Source organism: Chiloscyllium plagiosum, unplaced genomic scaffold, assembly GCF_037043375.1.
Source record: "Chiloscyllium plagiosum isolate Xiang-an unplaced genomic scaffold, Cpla_swu_hap1 HiC_scaffold_20, whole genome shotgun sequence".
Taxonomy (NCBI): Eukaryota; Metazoa; Chordata; class Chondrichthyes; order Orectolobiformes; family Hemiscylliidae; genus Chiloscyllium; species Chiloscyllium plagiosum.
In genome coordinates, this window is record NW_028270158.1 from 58682635 (window position 1) to 58695722 (window position 13088).

At 40.6% G+C, this 13088-nt stretch overlaps 1 protein-coding gene across 3 annotated transcripts in view; it reads left to right on the forward strand.

Annotated features, from left to right (window-relative positions):
* The window catches only part of katnip (katanin interacting protein), a 152760-nt gene that overhangs the window by 52210 nt on the left and 87462 nt on the right, over nt 1–13088 (forward strand). For 2 of the 3 annotated variants that reach the window (XM_087997997.1, XM_043711166.2), the window contains exons 10-12: nt 2881–3059; nt 3628–3737; nt 7494–7596. In XM_087997997.1, the coding sequence (XP_087854123.1) occupies nt 2881–3059; nt 3628–3737; nt 7494–7596 (392 nt within the window). Of the gene's footprint in view, nt 1–2880; nt 3060–3603; nt 3738–7493; nt 7597–13088 lie in introns of all 3 variants that reach the window. The other variant, XM_043711164.2, reaches the window with a different exon arrangement.

A 13088-nucleotide genomic window follows, 5' to 3' on the forward strand; every position in this document is an offset into this window, starting at 1 on the left:
GTAAGCACGAGGAATCGTAAATCTTTTTCGGACAAATATCCAAACAGCTGAACAACTAATTGGAAACATTCCATTGTGTTTCCACCCAGCACATGGAGCACTGTGGGTTTGTTGTTTCGCGTTAATTTTTGAAAGAAATGTTTGATTTTTTTTAAGCGTTTGTTTTCTGTCCCATTTAGTACTGATGTTATACTGGAGTACAAAGCATATAATTTTGTATTTGTTTATAGGATGTGGCAAAGGCACTTATTGTTCATCCCAGTTTGCTCTTGAGCAAGTGGTGATGAACCACTTCTTCAATTGAACCAATTTGCAGCCTCTGGTCTGCTCTCATGGCCACAGTTTACGTAGGGCTGATCTGATTCAGTTTCTGGTCTCTAGAAACCAGAATGTTACGAGTGGAGGATTCAGTGAAGGTAATGCAATTAAACATCAAGCGATAGTGTTTAGATTCTCCCTTATTGGAAATGGTTGTTGCCTGGCACTTTTGTGCTGTGAATGTCTTTTTTTTAATTAAATATTCATGAATGCCACTTATTAGTGTCCAAATGTTGTCCGAATCCTACCGCATATGATGTAGATTGCTTCATTTTTGAGGAATTGCAAGTGATGCTGAATATCACACAATCACCAGTGAATACCCCCACTTCTGACCTTATGTTAATGGGAAGTCATCCATGAAGTGCTGAAGGTGGTCAGGCTTTGGACAGTACAGTAATCCTTGCTTAACATAAATTAAAAGAATGTTGATTCTGAGTTAGTGCATCCATTTAAACAATTCACAACTAATAGTTCCAGTGCTCACAAGACTTTCCCAAAGCATTGCCACTCTCGCCATCAGTCCCTCTTGCTCCTGGAAATAAATTTCCTGCTTCCCAAGCCTTGCTTCCCACCAGCATTGTTTGCCGCCCTCACTCCCTGTGGTTGCTCCTTGCCTCAGCCTTGCCTCCTGTTCTCTGTTGAGGAGAAAGTGAAGTCTGCAGATGCTGGAGATCAGAGCTGAAAATGTGTTGCTGGAACAGCGCAGCAGGTCAGGCAGCATCCAGGGAACAGGAGAATCGACGTTTCGGGCATAAGCCCTGTTCTCTGTTCTCTGGAGTCCTGGGGTCTGTTGTTCTTCTGACTTCACTTGTTCTGAATCACAGGAAAGTCCTAGCCTCCATCTAGTGGCAGAGATTGCTCAGTGAACGTAGTCCTCAGATTTCACCAGATACCTACATGATCAAAGTTTGTGCGAAGATTTGTAGCTCGAGAATAGAAAAAACACACCGGATCATCAACGCCACATTCACAGGAATCCGATTCACGAGAGAAGAAGAAAAGGATAGCCAACTCCCATTCCTAGACGTGATGGTTCAGAGAACACCAGACGGAGAATTCACTACAAGAGTATACAGGAAAGCCACACACACAGACCAAGTCCTAAACTATGAAAGTAACCACCCCAACACACACAAACGAAGCTGCATCAGGACACTATTCAAAAGGGCCACAACACACTGCAGTACACCAGAACTGCAAAAAGAAGAAGAGGAACACCTATACAAGGTATTCGCCAAAAACGGATACCCGCGCAACTTCATCAGCAGATGCCTAAGAGAAAGACTACGGAACGAGGACATACCACAACCAAAAGGACTAGCCACACTACCATACATCAGGAGCATCTCGGAACTGACTGCCAGACTACTGCAACCCCTAGGACTCATAACGGCACACAAACCAACAGCCACGCTCAGACAACAACTCACCAGAACGAAGGACCCGATACCCAACATGAGCAAGACGAATGTAGTGTACAAAATATCATGCAAGGACTGCACTAAACACTATATAGGACAAACAGGAAGACAGCTAACAATCCGCATACATGAACATCAACTAGCCACGAAACAACACGACCAGCTATCCTTAGTAGCCACACACGCAGACAACAAGCAACATGAATTCGACTGGGACAACACTACTATCGTGGGGCAAGCCAGACAGAGAACAGCCAGGGAATTCCTAGAGGCATGGCATTCATCCACAAACTCCATCAACAAACACATCGACCTGGACCCAATATACCAACCACTACTGCGTACAGCTGAAACTGACAACCGGAAGCGGCAGGGAGAGACCACTATAAACACCGGAGGAAACATCAAAGAAGCGCTTCGCAGGAGGCTCCCAAGCACTGATGATGTCGCCTAGCCAGGGGACGAAACGTTTGCAACAAAAACTTCCAGCTCGGCAAACAGAACCACAACATACCTACATGAGTCATTGTTCGTCACTAGATGATGCTGGGACAGTCAAACCTTACTGTAGATATTTTATATTCAGTCTTTTCAGATGTGGGGTAAGTAGGGCTTGAACTTCTGGTGTAGAAGTAGAGACACCATTACTGCATCACAAGACCTCTTGTCTTAAAAGTCTAATGACTGCGCTAATGCATTCTAATAGTATTATATGATGAGTTTGTTTTATAGTTAGCAAGTTATTTCAGCTTGAAGTTTACAGAGCTGCATAGGTGTTTCAAATTGTACATTATATTTTGTGGGTGACATATATCCAAAGTAACCTCAAAATGCAGTGTTTCGTTGGCAGCTGACACTTCTAGCAACATGACCGGCAAATTTAATCAAAAGTGCTCAATCAATTCTGACTCATCATAGACACTATAGGGAGTGATTGGCCAATAACCCTGTAATACAAACCCCAAAAACATTAAATAGATTATCTTTTAAATTCTAGATCTTGTGTCCTGATTTTTTAATATCAGCATAAAGTTCTTGCTTAACATTATGTTTTTCTTTAAATGGAGTTTGACTGTATTTTTATGTGTTTAATTTCAGTATAGTCAGTAATAGTAACGTATACTATTCATTTGTTTAGCTCAAGAAAGTCGTCAAGAGAGGGTACTTTCTGCTGCAAGAAGGAATATATGCCAGGGGAAGGATCCAGAATTATCAGCTTCGAGTGTATTTCAAGCCATGCAGAAAGAAAATGAAGATATGCTGAAAAGTGTAGATAAGCAGAGAACAATAACAAAAACGCCCATATGTTGGCAAACGGTATGCAGTCTTGAGAATGTTGGATAATGGGATGGATTAAAGTTGTTTCTTCGCAATTCTTTAAGTTTTTTCTGCTTCAAAGTGCTACAAAGTTTCATGCATTACCATTCTAATCTGGTGTATCACAAAGGGAAATTCTGAATCTACAGGCATTATAAAAGAAGAAAGTGATCATATCTCAGGGTAAATAGTTATGCGGTTTTCAAGTTTCCTACTATATGAATTTCTTAACGAGATTGAGGATCCAGATAACCGATTGGATATCATGAATTTATTTATATTTGAGTGTCAGCATACCATAGGAAAATGTGTATGCAATAGGGTTTCCTATTCTGAGGCACGGGTTAAGCAATTTATATGAATATACATTGCGTTGATTGAAAGTGATCATTTTGGTTTCCAGGAAAAGCATTCTTAGTCATTACTTGGTCAAAACTTATCAAAAGCAATTTGAAAGAGAGTGAGAAAGAAGTGTTGAGTTTTGCATAATTTAAATTATGATATTTGATCAAGCATTTTATTTGTTCAAAAACTACTGTTTCAGTTATCCAACTGTTGCATTATTCAGCTTTCACCTTCAGAACCAGCAATAAATGGCACACTACAGTGTTCACCTGTACCAGTAAAGCACAATATGATCAATAAAGCTATTGAACGAATCAGCTATTTGGAACCAAGGTAACTTCAGGTTTCTATGTTCTTATATTAGAATGTCTTTTTGGAATTAAAAATGTAAATCTGTATGCATTTCCATTTGAACTATTAGCTGTTCAACCATCATACTTTTTCATTTTTATATCGACTCCTATCATGACTTCCTATTAAACACATCACTCTGTACAATCTGTCCACAGGAAAACATATTCTGCACACTCTGTTTTTGCACAAAGCTTCAAAACCATTTTGAAATTTTAAAAAATTATCTCTTCCCTCAGTAACTGAAGTGTTCAAAACGTGTTTAAACGTATCATGAAACACCTTAACTCATTTGCCTCTGAAATTGTGCATTTCCCAGAGTGCATCAGATCAGTCCTATAAGCTGCATTGAGAATTTTTTCTTAATTCCATGAGTGTGATGTAAACTGTGGATGTATGTGTATATAAAATAACTTCTAATGTTAGTTTTATTTTAGATTAGATTGCCTAAAGTGTGGAAACAGGTCCTTCAGCCCAACAAGTCCACACTGACCCTCCGAAGACCCATTTCCTTCTGACTAATGCACCTAACACTATGGGCAATTTAACATGGCCAATTCTCCCGACCTGCACATTTTTGGGCTGTGGGAGGAAACTGGAGCACCCAGAGGAAACCCACACAGACACAGGAGAATATGCAAACTCCACACAGTTGCCTGAAGCTGGAATCAAACCTGGGTTCCTGGCGCTGTGAGGCAGCAGTGCTAACCACTGAGCCACTTGGATTTCTGGTTTGAGTTAGCAACCTTTTTTTTCTGTATCTGAAGTTAATAATTAACTTGCAAGTATTTCTGTAACTCCCTCATAATGATTTCTTGAAAACATTTTTGAAGTCTGGCTATAGAGTGAATGGATTTTGTGTACTAATGGACTTTAATTTATTTTTGATTGTGTGTGACCCAGCCTGGTAAATTATGGGGCCTCAAGTTTGTTAGAGAAGTCTATGGTCTATAAGGTACAGTCTTTAAACTCAAGGTAAATGCCCACAGCTGAGACAGCGAAACTTTTAGGGCTACTTCTGACTTCTACATCGTGTAATTAGTGAAGAGGTGAGAAAACATAAAATGTGCTTTCAACAGAGGATAGATAATCTCGTGGGTCCTTCTCACTCTGAAGAGAGGTGCTATCTAGAGATGAATGGCTGGAGCAGTGTTCCAGTTGCAAGGCTATCACTGGTATCAAATGCTTTGATGATTTATGACTTTTTTTTCTCTCAAAACATGGTAATCTCTTCACCAAATTCTAGATTTCCAGCAATCAGCCCATATGGCACACTTGTTTTACAGATTTAATAATAACTTTAACCGTTTCAGTTTAATACTTAATCTTACATAGAGCAGCAGCTTGCAGGTTTGTGTCCATTAGGTTTGTTTAACCAGAGCAGAGTGACAACGCGTTAATCATCTTACAGGCTTGGAATCCAAGAACATTAGTAGTTAAAATGGAGTTAAACTTTAGTTAGTGCAAATAAACTTCATACCAGTTCTTAAACATTAATCGGATTAGTTGAACATCACATTACAGATTCAGCATGTCGCACAGTACTCATCATTCTCTGACCCCTCCACTCTTCTTCAGGAGCATGTTTCTTTATCTCAGTTATTGTTATTTATGTACATCACTTCCTTATTCACCAACTGTCATACCATTCACCGGGGAAATGGAGGAAGGAAGGGATCACTTCCATGGCTCATTGAGACTGCTTCAGCGTTCAGTAAATCATGGCTAATCCGATTGTTCCATTAACTCCCCTCTTGGGATTGCTTTCTTTAACCATTGATTCCCTTTTAAATCAAAATTCTGTTTGAGTCAGCCTTGAAGCTATTCAGTGATTCAGATTGCACTGCTTTCTGTGAAGGAGAATACCAAAGACTGATAACCCTCTGAGAGAAAACACTCATCCTCCTCCCTGTCTTAAGTGGGAAACTGTGCCTCCCCATTCAAGTTACTCCCAGAAAAAGCAAACGTGTAGCATCTACACTGTCAGCCTCCTCAGAGCCTGCATGCTAATTTTAAGATCTTTGTATGATTATATCCAAGAACATCAACATCTACAACCTTTCGCATCCTATTTTAAAAAATGGCTTTTCTATTCTTGTTAACCATACTTCCTCATAATACACTTCATCTGCCACCTTATTACTCATTCATTTAACCTGCCGATGTCTCTTTGCAGCCTCCTCACAGCTTATATTTCCATCATGATTTGGAGATGCCGGTGTTGGACTGGGTTGTACAAAGTTAAAAATCACACAACACCAGGTTACAGTCCAACAATTTAATTGGAAGCACTAGCTTTCAGAGCGCTGCTCCTTCATCATTTGGTTGTGAAGTACACAATTGTAAGGCACAGAATTTATAGCAAAAGTTTACAGTTGATGTGAAACTAACGTGGTAATTCTAACAGATGAGAGACTTAACAAACAATCAGGTTATTTTTCAATGTATAATGTCAGTTGCATCACACTGTAAACTTTTGCTATAAATTCTGTGTCATACAATTGTGTACTTCACAACCACGTGATGAAGGTGCAGCGCTCCGAAAGCGAGTGCTTCCAAATAAACCAGTTGGGCTATAACCTGGTGTTGTGTGATTTTTAATTTTATATCCCTGTCAAACTTGTATCATCAGCAAATTTATACACAATGTTCTCAGTCTCTTTGCCTAAGACAATAACATAGATTTTAAATAGCTAGATCGATCCTTCACTAATCGCAGCCTAACATCTCTGCTTCCTGCCCATTACCCAGTCCTCCATTGATGCTTAAATATTATCACTAACTCCATAAGTCTTTGTGTATGGTAATTTACATGCAAGTATCTAGTTAAAACTTTTTTGTAATAGATTACAGCACATTCCAAACAACATACATCAGGCTATGTAACCTGTAGTTAGTTGCCTGTCTTTTCCCTCCCTCCTTGAATAGCACTTTTATATTTGTTAACTTCCAATTCATGAACAGAAGGAGTTTTGGAAAATCCAAATCATAACATCCAGAATATATGCAGCTACATTTTTAAAGTATTGTACAAAAGGACAAAACCATTAGGACCTGTGGGTTTGTTAGTTCTCGGTCCCTTGAGTTTCTCCAATACTATTTTGTGATGGTGTTAATTGCCTTTGTATACCTTAGTCATATTAGTCTTCTGATTATCTTCTGTTTTAAGTATGTAATTTGAGCTTTGTACAGTGAAAATCAAGTTGACAAGTTCTCTTCTCACAACATTTCGGACATCATCTCAATAAGAGTGTTCACATGTTTCAATGCCAGTTTTGTTGATGGTTTTAGTATTGTGTTATCATTCCAATCACATCATACATGCGTAGGAGGTCTAATATTCCTTTGCCTGGAATTGCTAATGATTAATTTTTACAAGGTGAGGGTACTGGCTCAACACCCATCTTTGTCTTGCCCTGATGATTTGTCATGTTTCTGCTGTACAGAACCAACATTGACTTGAATAGTTTGGGACAATAGGGTGTGGATGGGAAAGGTACCTATTAACATTTGTTGCCACTATGGGTGACATATATGTTTGAGATTTTTTTTAAAAACTTCATCTGGTCCCATAGGCAAACTTTTGAAGCAAGTTGTGCAGTAGATTTGCATTTTTCAGAAGGTTTTGGATGGAGATTAAGTGTAAAATGACATTTTTGGATACAGTGATTGCAGATTGTGTTCTACTTGGCATTTTTGCTTTTTAGTTTATTTTACTTACCACCTTCTGTTTTACAGTCAACAAAAGAAACTTCTAAAGCTGTTGGAGAAAATTGAAGTGCCTTCTAATGATAGGTCAAATAGCAGCACCATGAAAGCAAGTAAAACAGTGACTACTGAGGTGAGCAAGCTTCAAGTTTTACCCATTGAAATGTATCATTTATTAATGTGCAATCACACTGGGAGGCAGTGGTTTAATGGAAATGTAGTAAGCCAGAACCCTGAGCTAATGTTCTGAAATCATGGGTTCAAAGCCCACCGTGGCAGATTGTGAAATTTGAATTCAATAAAAACTTGAAAAGAAAAGTTAACCTAAAGGCACCTATGTCAGTAATAAGTTAGGATCTGTGTTAATAATGCTGGAATGCATTGTTTAACACAATTGTTTACTGTAGTGAGCAATTTGATTTAGTGGATGCACAGCAATCCTTACTGCGAAAAACATTTGTGAGCACCTCCACATCTTAAAATATTTTACCGGCATCTCAATACCCAGATTTTTTAATTCATCCTGCCCACACTGGAATGCTCCACACCCCAGATTGTCAGTAGAGTAGTAAGGCATGTAGGAAAATCTCAAATAGAATTCAAATCAGAGAAATGTGAATTAATGTTTTTGGGAAGGACAGCTGAGGCAAAACATTTTAACGTGTAAAAGGACAACAAAGTTTTGGAATACATGTTTACAGATCCCTAAACGCAACCGGCCAGGTTGACAAAGTGCCCACTAAGACATCAGATATTTCCCTCATTACAGAAGGTATTGAAGTCAAGAGCAGGGGAGAGAGTTCAAAGAGTTGTACCAGGATTTTGCCAGGAATGGAAGATTTGGGTTATAAGGAAAGGCTAGATAGGCTGGGACTTTTTTCACTGGAGTGTAGGAGGTTGACAGATGACCTTATAGAGGTTTATAAAATAAATAAGGGTACAGATAAGGTGAATGGCAGGTGTCTTTTCCCTAAGATGGGGGATTTCAATACTGAGGGAGAGGTTTTTAAGGTGAGAGCAGAAAGATGTTTAAAAAAGGGATTTTTTTTAATGCAGAGTGATTCATGTGTGGAATGCAGTGCCAAAGGAAATGGTCCATACAGGTACAGTGACACAAGTACATGAATAGGAAAGATTTGGAGGGATATGAGCCAGGAGCAGGCAGGTGGGACTAATTTATTTGGGATTATGTTTGACATGGACTGGTGGATTAAAGCTTCTCTGATGCTGCCTGACCTGCTGTGCTTTTCCAGCAGCGCACCCTTGGCTGTGTGACTCTATGACTCATTATATAAAACCCAATTTAACCCAGTTCTGGACATCGCATTACAAGAATGATTAGATTAGATTAGATTAGATTAGATTAGATTAGATTAGATTAGATTACAATGTGGAAACAGGCCCTTCGGCCCAACAGGTCCACACCGACCCGCCGAAGCGCAACCCACCCAGACGCATTCCCCTACATTTACCCCTTCACCTAACACTACAGGCAATTTAGCATGGCCAATTCACCTAACCTGCACATTTTTGGAATGTGGGAGGAAACCGGAGCACCCGGAGGAAACCCACACAGACACGGGGAGAATGTGCAAACTCCACATAGACAGTTGCCTGAGGCGGGAATTGAACCCAGGTCTCTGGCACTGTGAGGCAGTGCCGCCCACTGATGTGATTGCACTAGAGAAGGTGCAGAGATATTTTGCCATGAATCTCTGTGGAATGACAAGTTGGAGTGTTTTCTTTCGAGGGGCAAGACTGACAGGCAATTTAGCTAACGTATATAAAATTATAGGCCTATTTCTGTTAGCAGAGAGGTGACATAGATTTAAAGTGTTGCTAGAAGAATTAGAGAGGAGATTAGAAATGCTTTCTCCCAAAGGATGCTGGGTCTAGAAGTTACTGCCTGGATAGGGTGGTGGTAGCAGAAATTTTCATTTAAAAATTATTTGCATATTCACTTGAAGTGGTATAACCTTCAGGGAACAGACTAAGATCTGGATGGTAGGTTTGGGGTGGATAGTTCTTCATCAATCAACATGAGCATTCTGCTGAAGAACAGCCTTTTGTGCTGTAAGATTTCCTGTGCTTAGGAAGTTACACTAATTCTGTATCACTGATGTACAGCTACTATTCATATCAGATTCAGTCAGTACAGTGGTTTCAAAACTTTACATTGCAAAGTATTAGAAAACAGAGTTGGGGCAAGTAGCTGTTTTCATGAACAAAATAGTGTTTTCGTAAGGTTCAGTATTGGGGTTTGCTACTGCCTTGATGTATATTAACATCTTAATACAGAAGATAATTTCAAAATTTGCAAGAGAAATGGAAGTTGGAAATAGAAGACCACAAGGAGTAGGAATAGAAGTTAGCCATTCTGCCCATTGCATATCCTCTGTCATTCATTGGGATCATGGTGGATCTGTTAATTCTGCTCTGTCTGAAAAAATAACCTTTAGCTTCTGATTGCCTGCTATTTCAACACACCACCATGTCCCTTGGCCAATCTCGCTGTTTCGGAGTTACTGCAGTGCTCCAGCGAAGCTCAGTGCAAGCTGGAATGATAGCATTTCATCTTCCGCTTGGGGGCTCTTCAGCCTTCAGTACTCAATATCAAGTTTGATAATTTTAGGGCTTCGCCCATATCCTTACCTCAAACCCCACACCCAAGGACTTGTTATCACATGGGCTGCTGCCACAAACAACCTGTTGCCAGCCACCAATAGCAGTTATGGTCCCCATTAGCAGCTATTCATTCTCTCAGGCTGACCTTTACCATACCTTTGCCCAATTGGTTTTCTCTCTCTGTGGGCTTCATCTCCACCTATTGTTTATTCTTGCCCTATTCCCCCAACCCAACCCTTTAGCATATATACCTGTCTTTTTCCAGCTACAGTGAGTTCTGAAGAAGGGTCACTGGACCCAAAATGTTAATTCTACTTTCTGTCCACCGATGCTGCTGGACCTGCTGAGTTTTTCCAACAATATTTGTTTTTGTTTCTGATTTCCAGCATCCATAGTAAGTTTCTTATTTTTGCTAATTCCAACTTCACTTTTCTGCCTTTTTCACATGACCCTTCATTTCCTTGAGGATTTAAAATGAATCTGTCTGCCTCAGCCTTGAATGTGCTTGATGTCCCAGTCTCAACAGCCTTCTGTGGTAAGGAAATCCACAGATTCACTACCCTCTGAAAGAAGGAATTCTCTTCAACTCAAATCGGCAATCCCTTATTCTGATTTAGCACCTGTGAGACTTCCCTTTAATATGAGGTCGATATATTTTGAAGTCGACAGGAACTCTGAGGATACATTGCAGGATCTTTCAGATCAACAACTACAGCAACAGCAACAGAACGCCAACACTAACTGTCTTCTACACAGCCACCTGCAGGTGGAGAGAACAGAGGAGGTGGCACCAGGTTACACTTCAAGGAAATAGAAACCCTCTGCACAAGGCTGTGTGGGAAAAGGGTCAATTTCATCAAGTAACTGTACCTCAAGAGGCTGACACTGAGGTGTTTGCAGACTTCTGCAGTCTCTTTAAAGAAAACCACCATCCAGAGCAATATGTAAGCAACAATGACCGCTGCTTTCAAGGTAACCACAACACTCCATTTGGTTGTGTTTGTCTTTCCAGGGCTCAGTTACTGTCAGGTAGGGTATTGTAATCTACAACAGATACTTCATAAGCCAGGTTACCAATGCCTTTTTATAATGGCTTCCAACTATGTTCACTTTGAGGTGGATGATGCTAAGCAACCCCAGAGGACAGTGTTCTGCTGTGTTCCTCAGATCCAGAAAGTTACAGGCACACTCATGTAGCAAGGAAGTTGCCATCAAAGTAGCCAGGTTTCTGTTTTGTCAATGGGAGAAATTCCACTCTGTTAATGTGCAGCTGGTATGTGACCACGTGCATCAAACATCCAGGGAGCTGCCATCACTTGCTCATCTTTTGGCTGCTTCGTGTTCCTGAGGTCGTCTCTTAGCCATATAGCTTCAATTTTCATTCCCGGAGGATAAGGAATTTCCAATCTAGACCTGGCTGGTGACCATAGTGAAGCACCTGACTACAGAGGCACCAGGGAGGTAAAACCAGAACTATCTTAATATCAGGACGTCAACGAAGCAAGCCATTGATATGGGCTAGACTTGCGGGGTGCAGGAATCTCTGATAAATGGCAGGACACAGTATTCATAACTCTGTCAGTGTAAGGCCAAAGGTCATGAAGTATAGGCAAGATGAGGAGATTCTCCTAATGCCATCATCCCTCCCTCTATCTTTCCCCTTGGGATCCATCTGCATTTACCAGGTAACTGAGAACGAGAGACAATTGATTTATTGCATGTAAGTGTGGCCTTCAGACCCAAGACTTCAATCAATGGTGTGTAGCCAGGGCAGCCAGGCCATTAATCAGGACCAGTATGCACTCAGCATGCCATGCCTGACCATCTGTGAGGTTGGCCATTTTCTCAAAGCAGATGGCCACCAACCCAATAGGCTAGGAATTATGACATTGCACTTTTTCTAGAGATGTGTACTGTCTTTGGAAATGTTGACAGATGACCACACATTCAGTGTTGCTGCTTCACATGTTGATGCATGATTTGTAAGGCTCAATATCTTTGCCTGGCTGAACAGAGCATAGAATCTCCTGCACCACTCTGACAAGGCACTCTATGCTGCTGCCCCTGGCTTCTGTCCCTGCAGGTAGCAACACCTTTAGCTGCCAAGTGACTTTCTACAGATTATTAACTGTTATGAGGAGTGTCCATCCCTCTTACCATCACTGGAGAGAAATTTATTTCAAGGTAGAATTTCTCATTTTGTAGGCAACTTCCCTTTTTACTTAGATGACAAGCTCAGATGGCCAAGTCTTGTTCCATGTCAGGTATTGACATTCTAGAAAATACTCCTTGCTCCATCTGTGACTCTTGATTTTTACTCTGGTCAGTGCCTTGCCTAATTTATGTACTCGCAAGCCATTATCAGGCGATCATTGTTATCTCCCAGTGAGAGTCTTTACATGTCTGAGTCTGTCTCTTTGTTATCTACTTTAAGCTTGCAGTCGTATAGTCAGGTCATAAAGTCATAGAGTCCTACAGCACAAAGACAAGCCCTTTGGCACGAACTGGTCCATGCCGACCAAAGTGTCTGTCCCTATTTCCCTATACTTGGCCCATATCCTTCTAATCCTTTCCTATCCATGTATTTGTCCAAATGCCTTTTAAATGTTGTTGATATACCTGCCTCAACCACTTCTGCTGGCAGCTCATTCCATATGCGTACCACCCACTGTGTGAAAACGTTATCCCTCAGGTTCCCTTTTATTCTTTCTTTTCTAACCTTAAACTGTTGCCCTCTAGCCCTCGATTCACCGACCTTGGGAAAAACACTGAGTGCATTTACCCTATCGATGCTTCCCATGGTCTTATACACTTCTATAAGATCCCCCCTCAGTGTCCTATGCTGTAAAGAAAGAGGTCCTAGTTTGTCCAAAGTTAAAAATCACACAACACCAGGTTATAGTCCGACAGGTTTATTTGAAAGCACTAGCTTTCAGAGCACTGTTCCTTCATCAGATGTTTGTGGAGTATAAGGTCGTAAGACACAGAATTTATAGCAAA